Source organism: Heliconius melpomene, chromosome 13 (assembly GCF_056956725.1).
Source record: "Heliconius melpomene rosina isolate 202511_hmr_F chromosome 13, ASM5695672v1, whole genome shotgun sequence".
Lineage (NCBI taxonomy): Eukaryota > Metazoa > Arthropoda > Insecta > Lepidoptera > Nymphalidae > Heliconius > Heliconius melpomene.
Genome location: NC_140401.1, coordinates 2,347,609 through 2,369,801, shown reverse-complemented (window position 1 = coordinate 2,369,801; position 22,193 = coordinate 2,347,609). Strand labels below are relative to the sequence as shown.

At 31.4% G+C, this 22,193-nt stretch overlaps 1 protein-coding gene across 3 annotated transcripts; it reads left to right on the top strand.

Annotated features, from left to right (window-relative positions):
- Positions 1 to 117: 117 nt before the first annotated feature.
- pcm (5'-3' exoribonuclease pacman) lies at positions 118 to 18,323 on the top strand. 3 transcript variants are annotated; one of them, XM_085195798.1, is made up of 33 exons: positions 118 to 442; positions 600 to 826; positions 916 to 968; positions 1,084 to 1,244; positions 1,727 to 1,891; positions 2,304 to 2,586; positions 2,856 to 3,016; positions 3,557 to 3,661; positions 3,849 to 3,897; positions 4,214 to 4,295; positions 4,636 to 4,828; positions 5,268 to 5,441; positions 5,849 to 5,960; positions 6,393 to 6,571; positions 7,107 to 7,276; positions 7,711 to 7,857; positions 7,953 to 8,020; positions 8,653 to 8,864; positions 9,075 to 9,204; positions 9,538 to 9,665; positions 9,925 to 10,106; positions 10,519 to 10,717; positions 11,444 to 11,703; positions 12,064 to 12,204; positions 12,629 to 12,713; positions 12,812 to 12,889; positions 13,191 to 13,270; positions 13,877 to 13,909; positions 14,180 to 14,267; positions 14,551 to 14,769; positions 15,091 to 15,206; positions 15,441 to 15,540; positions 15,896 to 18,323. In XM_085195798.1, exons 1-33 carry the CDS (start codon positions 368 to 370, stop codon positions 15,977 to 15,979), a joined length of 4,539 nt encoding a protein of 1,512 aa, XP_085051924.1. In that variant the 5' UTR covers positions 118 to 367; the 3' UTR covers positions 15,980 to 18,323. The 3 variants fall into 3 exon arrangements, with proteins under 3 accessions (XP_085051924.1, XP_085051925.1, XP_085051926.1); XM_085195799.1 differs by lacking the exon at positions 13,877 to 13,909; XM_085195800.1 differs by lacking the exons at positions 118 to 442; positions 916 to 968 and having other exon boundaries at positions 689 to 826.
- Positions 18,324 to 22,193: the final 3,870 nt, after the last annotated feature.

Genomic DNA, 22,193 nt, shown 5'->3' with positions numbered 1-22,193 from the left:
TAACCAAGGGTGCATGAGTAATATTTTGCAATAGTAGCTACCGTATATATTCTATAGATCTTGCTTACAATCTGTCATTCTTATTTCTTATTCTTAATTTTTATCTGTGATGATTTATGTTAACAATTGGTTAGCAATCTTTGCCCAATCTTCGCTAATTTAGAAGAAAGAATTGCTTTAATAACTATGTCGGAGTAAAAAGTTTAATCTTAGATAAATTAAATATAAGTAGAAATTTTATACATTAAGATTATAGCTAATATAATTTTATTGATAAATAATTAAAACTAGGTTACTCCTATTAGAAATCACGCTAATCAACAGTTTTTAATACGTTTGTTGACAAGTTTCTGTAAGATTCATCAATATGGGAGTACCAAAGTTTTTCAGGTACACCAGTGAAAGGTATCCATGCCTCAATGAACTGGTTAAACAATATCAGGTATGTTCACAAAAATATACGTTAGCCCTGTACTACCGCCAGTATAAATACTGAATAAAAATACTTGCCACTATTTTATAAATTTATATAATGTACTATTGTTTAAATTAGTACCCAATATCACTTTCACTATAATAATTTTAATTTATTATTTTAGATACCAGAGTTTGACAATATGTATTTAGACATGAATGGTATTATACATAACTGTTCTCATCCAGATGACTCGAATCCACATTTTCGTATAACAGAAGAGAAGATATTTAAAGATATTTTCCATTACATTAGTATTCTATTTCAAATTATTAAACCTAAGAAATTGTTCTTTATGGCTATTGATGGTGTCGCTCCTAGAGCAAAAATGAATCAGCAACGAGGACGAAGGTAATATTTTCAATGTGATTTACATTACCATTTACTTTAAAATCTATAAATACCTCTTTAATTATTATAAAACATACATATTTTGATAGATTTAGATCAGCAAGAGAAGCTGAAAAACTAGAAGAAACAGCAAAATCTAAAGGTAATTAAAATTAAATATGACAAATTAGTTCTATATATAAATTCATGTTTTTTTCATTGCATAAAAATTATGATTTACATATTATTTAAAGGTGTTTGCTTTTTATTTTTCTCAGGTGAAGTTCTACCAACAGAGAAAAGATTTGATAGTAACTGTATAACTCCTGGAACAGTTTTTATGGTGCGTCTACATGAACAACTTAAATATTTTGTTAAGGAGAAGATATCTACTGACCCATTATGGGGTAAAGTAAAAGTTATACTCTCTGGACATGAAGTAAGTACTTTTTTATAGACATATGATTTTTATTTATATTATATACAGGATAGGAGTGTCTGCGCTTCTGTTACCTAAAAAAATTATTCAAGATTTGTCAACAGCTTACACATTGCATTTTTTCTTTCATTTCACGACTTTTATCCATTCTGTATTACATGTGACACTGTTACAAATAGATACCAATAATGTAAACACCTACTACTACTACAAAAATACTACTAATTGCCGATCTGCCAATTTTCACTCTTAAAAACCACATAAGAATGAGAAAGGGGTATCTCTCATTCTATTTTATGCAATTACCTATTTTCTATAATAAACAACATTCAACTTTATTTCAAATATGGTGATTCAATAATTTCACTTTTTTTATTATGGTTTACCGCAAATTCTTTTATGAATAAATTAAATACAAATATATTGTAATTACATAAAATGTTTATATTAGACATGTGCTTTCACATAGTCTTTCTTCTCAGACACCAGGAGAAGGAGAACACAAGATAATGGATTACATTCGTTGGGCTAGGTCTCAACCGGATTACGATCCTAACATTCGTCACTGTTTGTATGGACTAGACGCAGATCTGATCATGCTCGGCGTGTGTACACATGAGCTTCACTTTGCTTTACTGAGAGAAGAGGTTTGTTCAATGTAGATTACATGATATAAATAAATTGAAGTGTCTGTCTGTGATTTCAAAATAAATGTGTTTTATGTGCATATGGCTAATTATATAATACTAAAATACAAATAAACATTGTTAAGATTTTTGTCTGTTTGTTTGTCTTTTTTTAGTTTCATTATGTACCTGCACATAGCAAAGTAGGCTGAGGGAACCTAGTGTTAAGATACTCCTGTCCATTAAGTGTTTAGAGGCGGAACTCAACACTGCGCTTTATTTCATTACCAGAGCAATGAGATGAAAACATTAAATACTTCATTTCCCCGAGTGGCAAACGAACCCGCAACCATCGCTTCTATAGTCATCCACTTGTGTCCCAATACCACGACGGACACAATGCATGTATTTTAGAAATATTATCGTGTTTTAGGTTAAATTTGGAAGATCAACACAAAGAGCAACCAGTCCAGAGGAAACTAACTTCTATCTTTTGCATTTATCTTTACTCAGAGAATATTTAGAACAAGAATTTATATCCATAAAGGATAAATTGCCTTTTCCATTTGATATTGAAAAGATTGTAGATGATTGGGTTCTCATGGGTTTTCTTGTTGGCAATGATTTTATACCCAATCTGCCAAACATGCATATTAATAATGATGCATTACCACTTTTATATAAAACTTATATGACTGTTCTACCTACTTTGAGTGGTAAGTTTTATTGTAATAATAGTATGATATATAATTGAAATTGAAAGAATATTAACCATCTAATTATTAACTATTAGTGGAACTTGGCACAGTGGAACTTGACTGAGCGTGGATCCAATTACCACTGAAAAATATTATATTTTATGGCAATGCTACAAATTAGCATTGTAATTGTTTAAAGTTTGATTGGTATTTGGATCACTTTCTATGATCTGAAATTAAATAATTTATTGTACTGTTTGTTTCCTTATAAAAAAATATGCTTTTAGGCTACATTAATGAAGCAGGAGATTTAAATTTAGAGAGATTTGAAATATTTATGCAAGAATTAGCTAAAATAGATAAGGAAAAATTCCAAGATACTTATGCAGATCTGAAATTTTTTGAAGCTAAGACTGGTAGACGTCCTAATGCATTGGAGAGGAAAGAGGTACAATATTTTATACTAAATCTTATATACTATATAATTCCTGGAGCATTGGCTGACCAATTTGATATTTAAATAATTTCTTGGAAGTTTGGAAATATAGAAAATGATAGGTAGTGCTGTAGCTGATATGTGCTGTACTTGATTTGCTTTACTATAAGAAATGTGTATATCATGTCTATAATTATGTTTCCTTTTAACACTTTATAGTGTTAAAAAGATACAGGGAAGAAAAGAAGACAAGTTGATACACAATTGGACAGTATCTGGCTGAAAATGTGATAGTTGTGGGTTCAATTCCCACCTGGGGTAACAAATTATTTTCATTTCACCACTCTGGCGAGATACATCACGGCGTTGGGTACCGGCACATAACATGCCATATCTCTAATTTAGGGGGAAAGCGGAGGAGTAACATTATACTACACTATATATTTTCTACCTTAGCATAATATAAAAGTGAAACTAAAACAAATATGTTTAGTATTATTTATGTTATATACACTTCTTAATTTATGCTGATTTACCTTTTTTATTTTTCAGTACAAACCTAATAACGACGATACATTTAATATAAATATAGATGATATTAAAGCCAATAAACCTGATGATGAATTACAAGCATTAATAAATGCTACACAGGAGATGGTAAGTCATATTTATTATTACTGTTCTTTTAAATTTGATTAATTAGTTAAGTTTAATTGGTATATTATATCTTTTTTATTACTACATTGCAAATTTAATATAACAATAGGAACTGTCAGAAAAAGGAATAAAAAAATATTATTTATCATCTTTTGGTATATTTTATGATTATTTATTTTTGTTACAGTATATGGATGATATGGAGAATGATGATGAATATGAAGAAACAAGCGATGGTATTTTTTCTATTTTAGTTATAGAATATGAGGTAGTAAGCCGTTGTGGCACAGTAGGACAATGTCTGATTGTGAATATGCAAATGTTTTTGTAAATTTGATCTCCATTCATGGAAATGATTGTTGCAATTATTTTTATTCCCCTGCGTGGATAAACAAAGCGCGGTTTTCAGTTCCGCCAGCTAACACTCAATGTCTCATAAATTTGGCGGATAGTATGAAAAGGAGTGTCTTAACATATCATGTCTTTTATTATATGGGGGGAATACAATTATATAACATTTTATTTTAAGTTTAAAACTAATTTTAATTTCAGAGGAAGCAAACATTGAAATGGAGTTTGTTCTACATAAAAAAGATTACTATATGAATAAATTGGATTACTCCAAAGTGACAGAGTAAGTAGACCTTCTAATTATTATTAGTATTATCGGTACTGTGTTCTCGAAGGTTCACCGAGGCCACCCCCCGACTCCCCGACCACTCACACTTTATATGTTATTACTTTGTCACTCATTCTATCAAAGAGTCCCAATTATCTAAGCATGTGGTGTCTTTTATTCTTATTGCGAAATCCCTGTTACTACATGACATTTTGTATATTTGTTCATTGCGGATTCGATCAGCTGAGCATTACTCCTCCGCATATCTTACGAAGAGGTCGCATCTCCACTGCATTAATCTTTACATTAATCAAACATTGTTAAAAATTAAATTAAATACAATAATATTTTTCAGTGAAGTATTATTAGATCAAGCAGAAGGCTATGTAAGAGCAATTCAATGGAATCTATATTACTATTACAAAGGCTGTCCGTCTTGGTGTTGGTATTATCCCCACCACTATGCACCATACATATCAGATATTAAAGGATTTAAACATTTGAAATTTGAATTTGAACTTGGGGAACCTTTTAAACCTTTTGAACAGGTATATTTGTCTTTGTTTTACAATTTTATTGCGGCTAGTAGTGCAGTGGAAATATAAACAATGGTTGTGGGTGGGATCCTACAATCAAGGTAATGAATTATTTTCCTGCACTATTTTATTAAACTGGGTATTAAGTATAATTTGCTATATATATATATATATATATATATATATTTTTATATTCAATTAAATTTTAAATATAATATGTTAAAATATAGTATGTTCCCTTTAATTAATAATAATTTCGAAATAAAATAAAAAAGACCAGTAAGCCACTACTGGTCCACTAGTTAAAAACAGACTAGAAGTAGAAATTGAAGTCTATGGATTTGATTACCTCCTAGTTCTAATATCCTCCTCTTAATTTTAATAGTAATTAATTAATATTAAGAGCATCAGATTAAAAATATTATTTTATAGATAACATTAATCATTTTAGCTCCTAGCTGTGTTACCTGCTGCAAGTAAACATTTACTGCCGTCACCATTCCATGATTTAATGACTGATGAAGATTCACCTATAGTACATTATTATCCACTCAACTTTGAAACTGATCTCAATGGCAAAAAGAACGATTGGGAGGCTGTCGTCTTGATACCTTTTATTAATGAAGTAAGTTTATAGTTTTCAGATTTTAGTTTTCTTATAAAAACTGAAATGGTGTTGTGTTAGATAAAAATTTAAAAACATAAAAAAAATATGTACCCTTGGAAATTGTCTAAGCAATGCACTTAAGCTCAATAACAATCGAGATACGTCAAAATTCTTATATGCATGTTCCAAATTGTGTTTGTTTATATATTTTTCTCTTCTTAGGGTGTGACCTCGAAAATTATGAAATGTTGTTCTGTTATTTATAACATGTTTAAAAACTTGAAACTACATTGCTTTTATAAAATCTGTTTTTATTTCATATAAAATAAGTTAATCAATAACTTTTACATGTCTTTTTTAATGAATGATTAATCTTGTTGTCTATATCGCTCAGCTTATTTTATTATTTGACGTTATCATTTTAGACAAATCTTCTATCAGCAATGGCGCCTTGCTATCTGAGGTTGACTGAAGAGGAACTAAAAAGAAATATGCATGGACCAATGCTTTCATATGAATGGACACCTGATAGTTTAGGTATGTGATTGTATAACAATTCTAATTGTATATGTAAATTAAATGTTATTCTACAATAATTCTGTATAAACTAAATGTCAAATATAAACTGAATATGTGTACTAAGGTAATCAACCGGTTATACAAACGCACTGTCAGGAACCGTCAAATTATATTATGTATTCACACAGCCGTGGTTTATAGTACCATTGTTGTGACAAACACCGTGCGATGCCTGCAACTCAACTGATCGATGACTTCACGCTTCATAGTAATGGTACCGCAAGCGTCCCATTCGATTCTATTTTCTAACAATTACTTATAGGCTATTAAATATTTATTTAAATTAATATTTTTATATCGTCTCTCTGGTGTCGAGGCAAAGCGCGGTGTTGGGTTCTGCCACTCAACACGCAATGCCTCCAAAATTTTATTAATTTGTTCTACTTCTAGGTCCCACTAAAGCCCCACAATACTTCCCGACAATAGAACAATGTCACGCGTCAGAATTGCAAATATGGCGCTCTGAACTTGAGTTGAGTGAAGAAAAGCTGAAACGTGGTGTCCTCCCCAATGCCGATAGAGATTTACTATATCCAGGGTTCCCGACGTTACGCCATTTAAGATATAGGGTGAGTTAGTTGGCATATGGTCCTGTGACCACAGAAAACTGTTAAATGTTTCAACTGAATTGTTCAACTATTGGTGTTGTTGGGTGTTCTAAAATATATTTTTAAATAACAAAATATATATGATTTTGCCAGTTAAAATAATTTCCTTTAATTTGTTTTTATTTTGAGGTATTTTATTGTAGCTTATAAATCATTGAAACGAAAAAGTGACATAAAAAGAGATAAACATGTTTTCTGTAGGATGTAAACTAGAAATTAGTGAAATGGAATTTAGTATAAAATGTTGCTTAAACATATATTGTAAATTTTCAAAAAGCTAAAATTACATTGCATAATAAGAAGTAAAACCCAATGCCTCTTTTTATTAATAGAATTAAATATAATCTTTTTTTTATATATTCATCTCTTGAGTAGTGATGACAAAATGCTAATTATTTACAAGCAAAAAAAAAAATATTTTGAAAACATTCTACTTCATTTAAACATTTTTTTTTTATTTTAAAAATATATTAATATTTATTAATCTTACCTCCAGACAAGTATAAAGAAATGTAAGGTGAAAGTGTTTGACCAACCTTCTCGCAATGAGAGTATGATAGTTGAAGTAGTTCCCACTGAAAGTATCGACCCGCCGTTACAGCAACTTGCCCGCAATTTATTAGGCAAGGTCATATGGGCCGGATGGCCGCATCTAACTAGGGCTAAGTAAGGATTTTTATTTATAGCTTTTTATATAGCTTTTTAATTAAAACATATGTTTTATAATTTTATGCTATATTTGACATATGACAGAATAGGTAATGTAAAGGTTTTAAAATACTCCTTTTCTCATATTCGGTTGTAGCTTCCCTAGTTGTCAAGATATTATGTGTCGACTATCGAAATTTAGCGCTGCACTTAGTCTGCAGAGCGGGAATGAATATAATTATTCCTCCGATGGAAAAAGAATTCAGAACCTCGTTTAAAATTAGACACCGTTTCACTGTGCCACTGTAGCCCCATAAGAATGAGTTAAGAAATAATATTGTTTAAGATTCCATTATTGATAATAATATTAATTTAATATTATACACTACTACTTAATTTAATACAACATTGCGAAATAATTCATTTAATTAATAAAATGTTATCATTTTTAGAGTTATCTCAGTATCAAATGAGCAAATGCGTCTCAATCACATCGACAGTCAAAATAATAATGTAGACGGGCCAAGCTTCTCTACAGAACAAAATACAGGCAATTTGCATAAACAATGGATTTCTGAACGATCAACTATTATTGAACAGTAATTATATTTTTTTAGTTTATTTATAGTCAAATATATTATTTTGAAATTATATATAAAAGTTAATTGAATGTCTACTTGTCCTTTGTTTTCAGCAATATGAATCGCCTTGGCATTGAATTGAATGATGTCAGAGTTATTATACATGCTGTTAATTTGCAAGGTAATTTATTTTCCTATAAAATTTGCATATTGTTTTTAATATATAATAATTTGAATTAAAGTCATGTATTGCAGTGATGACGATTTTATAGAATAAAATATAAATCTTTTGCTTATACGACAGATTTGTATTTTATAGAATACAGAGGAAGTTTAATAAATTTAGAAGTAAATAAATAGTTTATTTTTAAAAACTTGTTTCTACTAGATAATCAGGGCGAACCTAATTAACAATATGCTCCGTTTCCCACAAACTGCTTGATTTTCGATACGTAAACGGCAACACTGCGTTTGTCATCTTACCAGAGTTCGATTAAGTAACAGGTACTTTTACAGACAGATGCTGTGTCCCGTAAGTAACTATATGTTTATTTTATTTCTGTAGTACATTACTATGTCATAAGGCTTACCTAGTGCATATTTTCCCAAATTTCATAATGGTTTAGGAGCGATAGCGTAATAGACAGACAGAATCAATTTCGCATTTATAATATATGGGTAATATATTAGTATGGGTTATCAAATCCGTCATGGCGTAGCGACACAGCGTCTCAATGTTCTGACCTTCACATGTTCCACATACGGAATATGCCGTGAAGCAAAAAAAAGTCAACACAATTTATCTCTCTTCAGGTTACAAATACATATTAGAGGAAGGTTCGTCACGCCTCACGCACCAGGAGCAGTGGTGTAGCGTGCCGTGCGGGTACGCACTGCAGGCCGTGGTGCGCACAGCGCGCGCGCACGCGCCCCCGCCGCGCCCGCTGTCCCCGCGCGTCGCCTTCCCCGCCGGGGACCGAGTGTTCCTGGTCACTAAGGGACAGTACTATGGATGTGAAGCTACTGTTAGTGTGTGTTTGTTGTGTTTATAGTAGAGCAGACAGAGAGAATGTAGTATTGTTACATTTCGTTGCATTTTTATAACAGATTTTATACAAATTTAATAATATTTTTTATTGGCATAACTGTAAATAATTCTGACAAAGTTCTAAAATGAATTTATGCTGCAACAGGGCTGAGGTCATTGCGACAGCTTAAGTAAAACATTTGTGCAGGTGGCGAGCGCGGAGGCGATACGCAGCGGGCGCGTGAAAGTGGTGGTGCTGGAGCGCGCCGAGCCTGCGCCCGCCGTGCATGCCGCTGCCTGCCCCTACCGCGCCGCGCACCACGCCGCCGCTGCCGTCGGTACGTACTACTTAGGGTGCAGGTCGTACGCACGGTCGAGCAGGTGCTGCAGCGCGCAGAGTCCGCGTTCGCCGTGCACATTTCAACTATTTTAATTCTGTATACTTATATTGCAAATTGAATAACGGGCCTCTTACATAATTTTTTAAATATAAAACTTGACGGGTACCAACTTGGCATTATTGCACGCTAATTTGTCTTCCGTCACCTTATTTCTTCTACAATTTACTTAATAAGAACAACGCAATTTATGTCTTTTTAATCTGTGGAAACTTGAAGGTTTGTATTACTACTGTATACTTTTCATAAAAAAAAAATTAAATTAATTTACAGGTATCTCAACTCAAATGCTGTCACGTATCACGGGCACCGTGTTAGTAGTAACCGGTGAACGTAACGACCTCCCCACTGAAAACCAGAACAAGCTAAATGTAGGACTGAACCTTAAATTTAATAAGAAGGTAAAACATATAAGCTTATGAACAAATGTTTGTTAAAAGTTTTAGGAAACGTTAATATTATTTCAACATTAAAATAACAGACTCCGGCAGCTTTAAGAATTTTATGAAAAAAATAAAAATTTTCTGTTTTTTCTGACCAATACAAAAAATATTTTTGTTTCTCTATTATGAAACCATTTTACAATAAATAAATAACTTTTAAATTCAAAACCAATACTAATATTATTCAATAACAAAGTAATATTTACTAATATTTTAGAACCAAGAAGTATCAGGCTACACTCGTCGCTGTAAACTAACCAACGCGTGGTTATACTCCGAACGCTGTATACAACTAGTGAAGGCCTATTCGAGGAAATTCCCTGATTTATTCGATAAACTAACTTATTCATTGAATAATGATATTTTCTTTGAAAGTGATTTATGGCCGCAGGAGGTTGGGTAAGTTCTTTTGTTTTTGTTTTTTTTAGGTAAGTTGGGATTTTTTTTTGTTTCACGCTGAATCCTGCATATAGCAGGCAGAGGTAACCTAATGTTAAGACACTTCCTCACGCACCGCCTAATTTTCAACATATTGTTTTCCAGTGGAAGAAGTCGACGCCGCCTTAACAATTAGTTGGATTCAATATTTAGTTTTTTTTTATTTATTCGAAAAAGCTGAAAGCGACAATATTTTTCATATTTTTAACATTAATTTGTATTCTGTACTTATATTTGTTCACTTTCGAACTGAATTGGAAACATTAAGGTATGAGTGACAGAACTCGCCATCACACTTTGTCTTACCAGAGCGGAGAAATGAGAATATTTCTTTCTACGATGACCTAAAAATATTTTTTTTATCAATTTATAGCAAAAACAAACCACAAGACGTAGTCCAATGGATTAAAAGTCAACCCCACGCTAACTCGTTAAGACGCGAATGCGGCTCAGACGCTCTCGAGCCTGAGGAAATGTTAGCTCTATCCAAGACATTGGAGAAACAGTTAGAGGAGTTGAAAGCTAAGGAGAGGAAGGTCACTTTACATGTTAAATGGAATTTGTTGTTTAAGGTTTGTGGTTGTTGACTTTTTTTTTAATTGAATTTTTTCTTGTGCTGTATAAAAGGTAGGTTTATTAAAGTTCACACTATTTTATTTACATGGATAGATATTTGGAATGGATTGAAAAAAATGCTATTGTTTTTATGGTTTTCTTTATGTATCAACTTATGTAATGCGGGAGATGCGTTAGGATATATTTTTTTATATTATAGTACAGTTGACGAAGCTTAAGTTGAGCTTTGCATTTGTTTGAGTGATCACAAAAAGTAGACCCTGGAAATCTTTTTAAAAATAAAGTTAATTCTAACATTAAAAAAATATATATCAATTCTTCTACACTGGAAATTGCATTGTCACTCTTGCCTGATGAGACGTTTGATTAATAGTCAATCGTCCCCTATAATATCAAGAACAGTGATGGGTCCACGACCTTTTCTTTTTTTTACTGCTTGATCACATATATTTTTCCATACTTGTGCAGCGGTAGTCCTAACATAAAATATGTAGTGCTGCTATCAGTAAACCGGTTAGGGCCAAGCAATTGTGGATACAATATTAAAAATGTTTTTAATTATGCAGTTATTTTCTCCCAAAATTTTTCTATAGTCAAGTTTTCAAATAATTATGAATTTGTGTACCACTCTAGAACAGATTAAAATGTAACAGCCCAAAATAATTTCAAACACAAACAAACAATATGTATATCTAAATTCAATAATGAACAACATCCAACAGCCAGAATTGCAAGACGGCAACGTACAACCAGATACAACAGCTGATTTCAAGATGTACGACCGCGTGGTTTGCGTGGCGCGCAACATGACAGTGCCGATAGGGGCGCGTGGTACCGTCACGGCGGTACACGCGCCCTCCTCTACCAACACGGTGCGCCTGTCCGACCGCCTGAACGCGCAGACTGCTTACCAGGTTATGTTCGACGAGCCCTTCCCTGGTGCGTTACAAGAGGATTTGTTTGAAGATGCGAGGTTTTATAGGTGAGTTAATTGTTAAATGTGCAAGGATATGGCTGCCGTATACGCCCCCCTCCACTAATACAGTGCGTAGGGCAGGCCTACCAGCAGAACGCCCACCACGTACAAACTGTTATGAGGCTTTTCAAATCAAAAGCACCAAATCTATTTTAATTAAATTGCATGTAAAACAATATGCCTAACAGAGAAGAGGAAGAACAGAAATGCGTATACAGCTGTAACATGGGTATACAGTGTAATTGCCACTTCTTCTTACACTTTACAATATGAATTTTAAAAAAATATATAAAGCACCTTACTAAGATTGTGTAAAATGAATCATTTTTTATTTTATAAAATGCTAATCAATTTTACATAAACCAGGATGTTACCAAGCAACATGTTGAACATATCCTTCGGACGCAAGCTGCGTGGTGCTGTTAGTTGCGCGGAGATGCAACCCTTCAATTACACACCATCTGTGCTAAGACGAGATCAACATCACTCTGCTTTTGCTAGTTACAGGTAATATATGTAAAAACAAGAAAAAATCGCACTATACTATAATATATTTATAGTATAGGAGGCAGAGGCACTCTAGTCTAGATTCTTCCGTTCTCTACTGGCCAAAAATTTTTCGAGAAAGCGTGTTGAGCGGCGTTATTTAACACTGTGATTTCTCATTTAACGATAAAGAGGAAATGAAAATAATTTCTTTGCTCAAATGGAATCGAAGTTACAACCTAACCTAACTTTACTTTCTATTTAAAAAAACCACCAACAATCATGATCACATGCGAGTCATTATCTCAGTACAAAAATTCAACATAACATTTATTTACACATTTTGTTTTGTTATTAATAAAAAATGCATGTATTTAATCTTAAGCAATGTTGCCATATAAAATATTTTCGTGAGATATTTATAATTTAATAACATTATTTTCAGCCCTCCTAGGGAAATCATATCTCAAGTGCCAGAAAATCGAAATACAACACCACCCAATAATAATATTAAAAATGGCCAACCACAGGTAAAATAAATACTTATTGCTATTAAATATGTAATATTTATCATAACTTTATATACATATTTTATTTTTATACAATTACGTTTTCCTATTATCCACAGGATAAAGCTACAAATTTACTAAAAAGTTTGCTGAAAATTAGTAAAGATGAAACGGAGAGCAATATAATAAACAATAAGGTAAAAAATATTCTATCAAATATTACATTAAACATTGTGATGCAGTGGGGCAGCGTGGATCAGAAAAAAAATACACTAACAAAACTCAGTTGTTCATTATTATCTCATCCAATGTTGACAATTTGTATTTATTATATATTCCTGCTATTTTATATTTTAAATCTAAACACTTCCCCAAGTATGTGTAGGTTAGGATTCAACAATCTCAAAAACTATGAAAACAAATTTTCTCACAACTTCTTATATATGATCGTTTATATAAATCTTAGAAATGAAAAATTGAAATACATATATTGTTTAGGTGCAAACTCCACCCGAGGCCAGCTCTAGTTGGCGAGTTAAAAACCAACAACAACCTATGCCTTCACCGCCAAGTAATAGGTAATTTATTAATATATCAATATGACACTGAACATTATACTGGAAATTGGAATGTAAATTCTAAGTGCCCAAGGTAACCTTGACCGCAGGGAAAGGGGCTTACATCGAAATAATTGACGTGGCTTCTTCTTTAAAAGGACTATCCAACAATTCCTGATATTTTTTGTTCATCAGTATAGAAGTATTGATTATATAGTTTGAAGTTCTGACCTCCAAGGTCAGTCGTAGCGCAGAAGCAACGTGCTACTCTTAACGTGACAGTTTGAAGGTTCGATTACCGCTCGAGGAAATAAAATGTTTAATATTTTCATTTCCTCGCTCTGACAACGAGGAAAAGCGTGGCGTCAAGCGGAACTCAAGTTCCGTAAAAAAAAACCAATACTTTTTATAGGAACAAAATTTGCTAGCATAAATAAATAATAATTGACAAATTCCTTTCGTATAGGTTTATTATTAATCTATGTACACTTTGAATAATTATTTACTTATAACAAAATTGACGTCTTGATGACATTGTACATACCTGGATGATAAATGTATGATTGTTAATATACATTGCAAAAATGATTAAATTCAATATAAATGGGTTGTAAATATTTCATGCAGCTTTATTCAACCCTTTTGGAATATGTTTGCCGGGTAAGATTATAATTTATATATAAAAATAAATAAGCCTAAGGCCGTTGCGTCTGACTATAAACGCAATGGTTGTGGGTTCGTCTCCCACTCCAATGAATAAATAATTTTTATTATTTCGCTCTGGTAACAAGATAATTCGCGGCGTAGAATTCCTTTTTGTAATGTAGGGAATATAGTATCTTAACACTAGGTTCTGCATACACTGCTATGTGCAAGATAAATAGTGAATTATAGCTAGTATTATTATATACTAAATATATATTTCTATAGATCTGCACAACAGAACTGGCGCAAAGACAACGTTTTTAACCGCCCTCATCCATCACAGAGCAATGAGTGGACCAATTCTTCTTATAAAGTAAGTTAGTGATGTGTTATTTTCGGATTTCTATATATATTGTATTTCTTTTATTTTGATTTATTCTTTCTATATTGTATTTCTTTTATTTAGGTTGGTAGAAAGAATGTGATTAATATGCTTGTGATAATTTATTTAACTAACATGAAAAAGATATAGCTATTATCTAAAAAAATTGACACGGTTTGAGAAAAACGTATGGTTTAAACGTCATAGCAGTTTCTTAGTAGCGTGCGCGCGTTATGTTAAATTGGAAAAAAAACAAATTCCAATAAACTTACAGAACCAGCAACCACCAATGCCGCCATTACCCACCTTCGGTCGGCCGTTGCCTTACCCCGAGGAACCTGCCGCGGCCTTCTTTACTTACCAACAGCAAGAAAGCGATGGTTACCAAGACAACCATATCCATGGCAACCAGCGTAACCAAAACCAGAACCACTTCCCCAAACACTTGCCCAATGTAGGCCAAATTATGTTGGGTCCAACTTGGAACAACCCAGTAAGTGATATAGTTTTTTTTATATATTTGATCCTCTAGCCCTCTCGCTTAAAAACGCTTCCTTGTTCTTGTTAAAGCGAGACACCCTCCACAAACTGAGATTGACATCATACACTTTACGCACGTTTTTACAAAAAGTTTATATACTATATTTTGAAATATGATTCATAAAATTTATGACCTCCTCACTTGTTATAGAACAATGTCACACTTTGTCGAACCCCTCCGAGGGGCTCCTTACCAAGTATTTTGAACTTAATTGTAAATTTGAATATGCCTTTGAATAATTATGACAAATTATCTATTATTTTTTTTATTTAGAATATGCCACCAACAATGAGTCCTCATCAACCTCCTAACAATAACCCCAGTGGAAGTGCCAGTGCGGATAAATTAAGCAATCCTTTTGTTCCGTTGCAAGTTCAAACTAGTCAGAGGTATGTAATAACTATTTAAAGGAATAATTTATGTTAAATTTATATACATATACGCAAATTCGTGTTAAATTTATAAAACAGAAAACCTTTTTCGAAATTATAATTATATTAACATTATGCAATGTTATAAGGCGAAATAATATACAAAACTAATTTCGTTGTAAAATAATTAGGTAATTAAATAAGTGTTATAAGGTTTTAAAAATTATAATTTATAATAATTGTTTTATACAGGCGAGTACAAAACACTGGTGGCCCGTCGTCAAGAAGAGATCTAGAAAGTTTGCCCGCGCCGAAGACGATGGAACCACAGCCACAGCCTCTTAACCAGCCTGTATGTACTATATTTATTATAGCTTCATGCTTTTTCGATCCACACCTGAAGGAATTATTATAATAAAATCATTTCATATTGAGGCCAGTCGTGGCACAGGGGCAAAATACCATTGACTTTGAAAAGAGCAACTGTTGAGTTTCTTGCCGGCTCTTCTCAGCAGAACTGCCTTCCGAACCGGTAGTAGCTTTTTGTCTATATGTTTATTCGACGATTCAAAAGTACTTATAATAGTCTATTTAGCTTACTAGCAGGATACAGTATTCGTCTTCCTGGGATTAATTCCGGCTATTGCCAGGGTCTGCCTGCAAGATAGTGTGAAGACAAAAAAAAATAAAATATTTTACTTTTTCAGGTTACACAACATCAAGGAACATCAAGACCGCAAAAAAAGAAGAAACCAAGAATAGCTGCAAATCTACCATTCCAAATGGATTAAACGTTATATAATTATTTTATTATGTATTAATGTCTATACATATTGTACTAGTTCTGGTCCGTTCTATTATATTCTTAGTTATTTAGAATTTATCTGTCTATGAGTGACAAATGTTATAGAAAATGAAACACGTTTTTTCAAGTGAAAAGTGTAACAATAATGTATGATTTTTGGTTTGTCATCAAATAAACAGTATACCTATTACTTTTCATTTAATTAATATTTAATAACAAGTCAGCACAGCGTTGAGATCCACCAGGTCCAACACTAGCGCATATACAATCGATTGCATAATATTTAACACGTGGGTGATGACGTCATTTTCCACAATCTGCAGTAAATATGATAGAAAGTGACATCAGCAGCATTGTGTGGGAGGATTGTCACTTTAGTGCCTGGGCTAGTCACGGCTCGTTCTCTGTCTGATTTATGAAAGCCGGAAGATCGAACCGAAAAGGAAAATTGCTATATTTATTTAAGTTTCATCGAATTTTATAACTAACTTCGTTATTTATACAACTGGTAAGCAATATTTAGATATATATTGCTAACAAAATTTTGTTTTATTTTTTAGATTGGACCATGACTGGTATTATAAAGATGAAAGAGTTTAAATATGAATCTTATCAAATATTATTATATTTATATACAATTTGAACTTAGATAGTGAATTTGGATCATAATATTTACATAGTGATGTCTAATAATCACAGATCGATATGTGATATTGAATGGAAAAACATTGATTTTACCAATTTTCACATATCGATTGTATTTTTTTCATACATATTTCCTAATATCTTAAAACAAAGTATATTTGTATATTTTGTAAATATTAAGTATTGCGTGACAATCTGTGTGAAAGAACTTTAATCCAAGTTCCTTATGAGTATTTATTTTTATATTTGAAGAATTATTTCATAACAATAATTGTATCGCGATCAACTTTATATTGTAGTGATGTGACAAGTGCAAAAACTTTAGATGACGATAGCGCTTGAACTGAGAGAATACAAATAAAAAGAAATCACTATTAGGCTTGTATATCATAAATGTAGACACGACATAAAATGAATAAAACTTACCAAATAAGGTTTTTAAGTTGTATAAAAAATATGATAAAATTTTCTTGTACATTGTATAATATTTTGAATTATGTTGACGCTTTTCTTCCAATCAATATCAACTTGGAAGAATAAGTAACAGGAATTAAAATAAACAGACGGAAACCAAATTATAACCTATTTGTTCTACTATTTATATTTGAAAAACTGAAAATACCGTACTACCAGAATACAAAAATATATGATTTTTGAAGCAATAACTGTTTCACTGATAGCAATCAGAGGCGCGCCATTATTCAATTCGTCAAACATTGTATAATAAAAAATACAATAGAAGTATTTACATTAATAAAAATATATATTAAATCAGGAAATTTTAATAAGAATCTATTTCTACTTTTTGTGTATTTATATCATTATTTTATTATAAAATTGCTCTATATGAGATTGCGTGTACATTGTTATTTTAAAACGTAGAGGATGTATGTCACTATTTTTGTCAATATTAGGATAGAAGTTAAAAGTACAATTGAAGCCTTCATTTTATTAAGCTATTTGCTAAGTGATAATGTTAATTTAATTAATCACTAGGTTACTTATTTGAAACTACCACTGAAGGACTACTTCTTACTTCAAAATTAAAAGTTTTAACAAAGTTTTAACAAGTTTTAAAAAAATATTGTAATTTGTATATGTATATTCCCAATTTTATATGTGCTATAGTTGCGTAAAACTATTTTTACAATAGTGTACAGTGAGGTTCATTAAAAGAAATATATTTAATATTCTAAGTGTGATTCTAGATGCTACTGTTTTAAAGATTAATTTAAGTTTTGTTTTTATTATATGTATGTAAAGTAAAATTAAGTAACTACTTTTCCTTTTCGTATAGATCAGTGCACTATGGTTTATTTCGTCATAAAAAGATATCTAAGTAGTAAATGCTAAGTGTCCTTTCCTTACTAGATATTAGAAATCCATACAATATTACATACATTTCACCAAATATCTGGAGTAGTATAAAATTTTGAATTGGCTATAATATTATGTGTTGTTTTTAATATTACTCCATAATAAGTAGATTTGATTAGAGGAATAGATTGTATTAGAAAGAAAATCAGTGTTTGTAAAGTAATGTTTCATTTCATAATTGAAAATGAATTTGCTGCCAATTCTTTATTTTTTTTTATTTAGAATATTAAAAATCATCATAAATGTATATTATTTTGTTATACTTATTTTACAATCGATATGGTGTTTAATAAAATGAATTTCTCTAACTTCATTTTCATTTGAACAAAAAAATAATAAAATTACTTTAATTTTTTAGAAAGTATAACTAAAGTGCATGTGACTTCGTCGACGTGGGATAGTAAATTTAAAGAATTCGGCTTAAAATTTGTCAAAATATGATCCGCGCTTTTCTTACTACTTTTGTTTTAAAACTAAATTTTTTACCGATAAAATGGGGTTTGTCTCGTCACCAGAGCGAAGAAATGGAATGAAAGTAAATATTTCATTTCCTCCAGTGGGAATCGAACCCACAACCAGTCAGTTTACAATCACACTTTGTGTCCCTGCGCCACGACGCTTGGCCTCATCAACATTTCATTAACAGGAAAAGAAGCGACAGGTAAAAACAAATATCAAATGAGTCGTATACGGCAGAAAATGAATAATTTTACAATGATAAGTACATTGAATTAATTAAAAAGAATACACTAATACCAGTTGTATACAGTGACGTAGGTACCTACGTTAATCAGGCAACCTGTATTTTATAGTACTTTTTAAAATTAATTAAGCACGATCTATTTTTTTCATTTATTTTTAGAAATTCATTATGTATCTACTGTACAATTTGGTTCAATGACGTTTAAGATGTATGCACAGCTATGTACATATGTTTCACGTGTCACTCGTCGATATCAATATCAGCGAATATTAATTAATATACACACGTATGGGCTATTCTTACCTCTGTATTTTATAAGCATCCAATTTTTTTTCACATACAGATCTGACTAGACCAAAAACTCTAGTTTTACGTTAGTTACGACACTCAGTTCTCCGCTTTCGGGCTCATTTGGAACCGTTACGTATTACTTATATAGCGAAATTCTTTACATATCGGGGAAATAAAATAAATATAGCCATTCTACCTAGTGACGATGGGACCTATAGTACACGTTCAGCCAAGCAGATAAGAAGAAGAAGAAAATTCTAGCAATGGTTTTCACCAGCGATGCTCCCTTTAAGGGTTAACTTGTTTAGTACCTAGTAGTAATTTATTTCATGGTAACAACCTCGACTTCGATCGACTCCTACGCATTTTTATATATTTTTTTTGTATCCAAACGACTTCTTTAAATCGTTATTGATTGACAAGCAACACGCTTTTAAAGGCTGATGTTATCTTCATATTCGATTTTAGAAAACCCTTGTGATAAAAATTGGAAATCTTAAATTAATATATCTACATATATTATTTGATATCATCACTTAAAATCGTATTTTTTAATATTTTCTTAAATTGTTTGAGAATGACCCTTATACTTACAAGAGAATCTTTATTTTTTTATATACTCAATAATAATAAATATTATGCAGTGACATAATGACACACATGAATTGGTGTCAATACTACAAGTGATAAAATTATACTGAATAAATTTGAAATACATTAACAGTCATCGGTGTCGATTAATTCAATCTTTGGAGAAACTCCTTGTGATTATTTTTTTTTATTTTATATAAATAATCTTTAAAAAATAATATGACCTGAATATCCCCAACCTCTTTTCCTAGATTATCTTCAATCATCAATACATGTTATATTAAAATAATATTAATAGAAAGATAGATATCACCAAATTCACGATACATTTAAGGTAAGTGACGGTAACTTCGTGATAGTACGTGGTTTCGTGAGTTTTGCTTCTGGCAAAAATAATAAGCAATTTAAGTATTATTTACGGAAACTATATATTGGTATATAATCTTTATACTTTCAACTGTCTAAAAACTAAGTAACAATATTTTAATGATAAAATTGAGCGTATAGCGACATTTTAAACGCAGAGTTGGCTACAAACTGCATTGTAACGTGTCTGCGATGCTTGCGACCGTAAGACTAGCGTAAGAATTTCTTAAGGTTGTAGAAAGACAAAGGTAAGTTATTCGAATAAAACATTGAATATATGCTTTTTTGTATTCTATAAAAAAACATTTTATTGAAAAAAAAAATAGATGGAAGCATAAAATTCTTTTAAAATTGCAATAAATCGATTCACGAAATAGCAGACATTTTATTTATCAAGTGTCCGCTATTTCGTGTTACTACCGAATTAGGGAAATCTTAGATACTTTTTAATAAATTTATATTTATGTTATAAATAAGATAATTTAAATTTAAAGCTTAAAATCAGTTACTGTATTTATTAAAGTTTCTCGTGATCGAAATTCGGTATATGTTTTGTCCACTTAAATTTCTATAATACTATTTTAAAGGTAACCTGAATTGGTAATTTTAAGCTAAATTCGTATAGGTACTGCCAATGTAATTTTATTTTTTAATCAACCTTTATAATTTATTTTTGTGTATTTTATCGAATATACGTGGTAGTTAATGATTACTTTACATAATGTAAAAAATACTGAATAAACAGAACTGCGGAAGTTACTAAAATCAGTAACACGAAATAAGATCCCCTACATTTCATTATTTTCTCTAACTTCGTGACAAATAAATCTACGTAAAATCAGCACATTGACTTCTTTGTCTTTGTTAATAGTGTTTATCTTAGTCTTGTTATAAGTCTAAATAAAGATCTTTTTATTTTTTCAAGAATTTTTCAAGAATATAATATATACCTACTAAACACAAAACGCCGTACAAACTGGTTGCGAAAATATATAGTTCTATAAACTGGCATACCTAGCTTCAAAAAAATTAATTTGAATTTTGAGTTTTTTTATATATTTTTTATAAAAAAAATATATATAAAAACTCAAAATTCATATTTTTTATATATTTTTTATAAAAAAAATATATAAAAGTTCAAAAATATAGTTTTTTTAAAACTGAGCTTATATAATTTGTAAATTATAAAAGTTGGGCTACTCGTGGCGCAGGAGTACAAAGTGTGACTGTAAAACCGACTGGTTGTGGGTTCGATCCCCACTCCAGGAGATGAAAATAGGAATAGTATAGAAAATAGAAAATATTTATTTAAATTTATATTTCAGGCAAAGCGCGGCGTTGAGTTGTGCCACTTAACATGCTGTGGTGACTCCGGAATTCCGCAGAAAGTGGGGAACGGAGTGTTTTAAAAACACTAGGTTCCTACCTATCTACCTACCTAGGCCTATCCTGCTGTGTGCGGGATACAGCGTGAAGATGATTTAATTTGATTTGATTTTTTTTATAAAAGTTTTAATGTCGTTAAGCTGATCTACCTATTTTTATTTATTTACAAATTCTTTACAATCAAAACCAATAAAGGTGTTATTTTTTTTATAAAACCTCACTCGCGAGGTAAAAACTTGTGACCCGAAATAGGGGACACAAACTCACGAAGTTAGAAACAGAGCTAAATTTTATCACGAAGTAGGGTTCAAATTAGAGGTCCACAAATAAATTAATATAAAAATTAAGGTTAAGTTAAACCGCATAATTCACACATTAAATTACTGCCAAAAGACCCACTTTGATCACACTAAAATTTGCAAATTCATATAACCTTTAATAATGTATTTACAATAGTTTAAAGTTATGAGAGCCTTAAACTGCCGAACTCCCGTACATTTACCTTAATCTAAGCAATTGTAAATAAACAGAATAAGTAACTGAATAACTACAAATTAAAAAAGCGTAAAGCGAGGGCGGCAACCGATTCACTGACTATTGTCGTTGTACAAACAGACAGACTAAAATTTTAAATTCATATATATGTAACTCTTTTCTTATCATTCTATCACTAAACTGTTGATGCCAGTCCTGGTGCAGGGGCACAAGGGTGCGACTGCAAACGCCACGCGTGGGCCCGATTCCCATTCGAGGACATCAAAATTTTCATATTTTCATTTCCTCCTTCAGATAATAAAATAAAACGCGGTGTGTTGCTCCTGAACAAGCAATGTCTCGAAAA

Excerpts from the sequence above, each read along its gene's own strand:
- pcm (XM_085195798.1), top strand. The coding sequence starts at position 368 with ATGGGAGTACCAAAGTTTTTCAGGTACACCAGTGAAAGGTATCCATGC. Across the intron at positions 2,587-2,855 it reads TGTTCTACCTACTTTGAGTG|GCTACATTAATGAAGCAGGA; the intron begins GTAAGTTTTATT and ends ATATGCTTTTAG. Across the intron at positions 5,442-5,848 it reads TGATACCTTTTATTAATGAA|ACAAATCTTCTATCAGCAAT; the intron begins GTAAGTTTATAG and ends TTATCATTTTAG.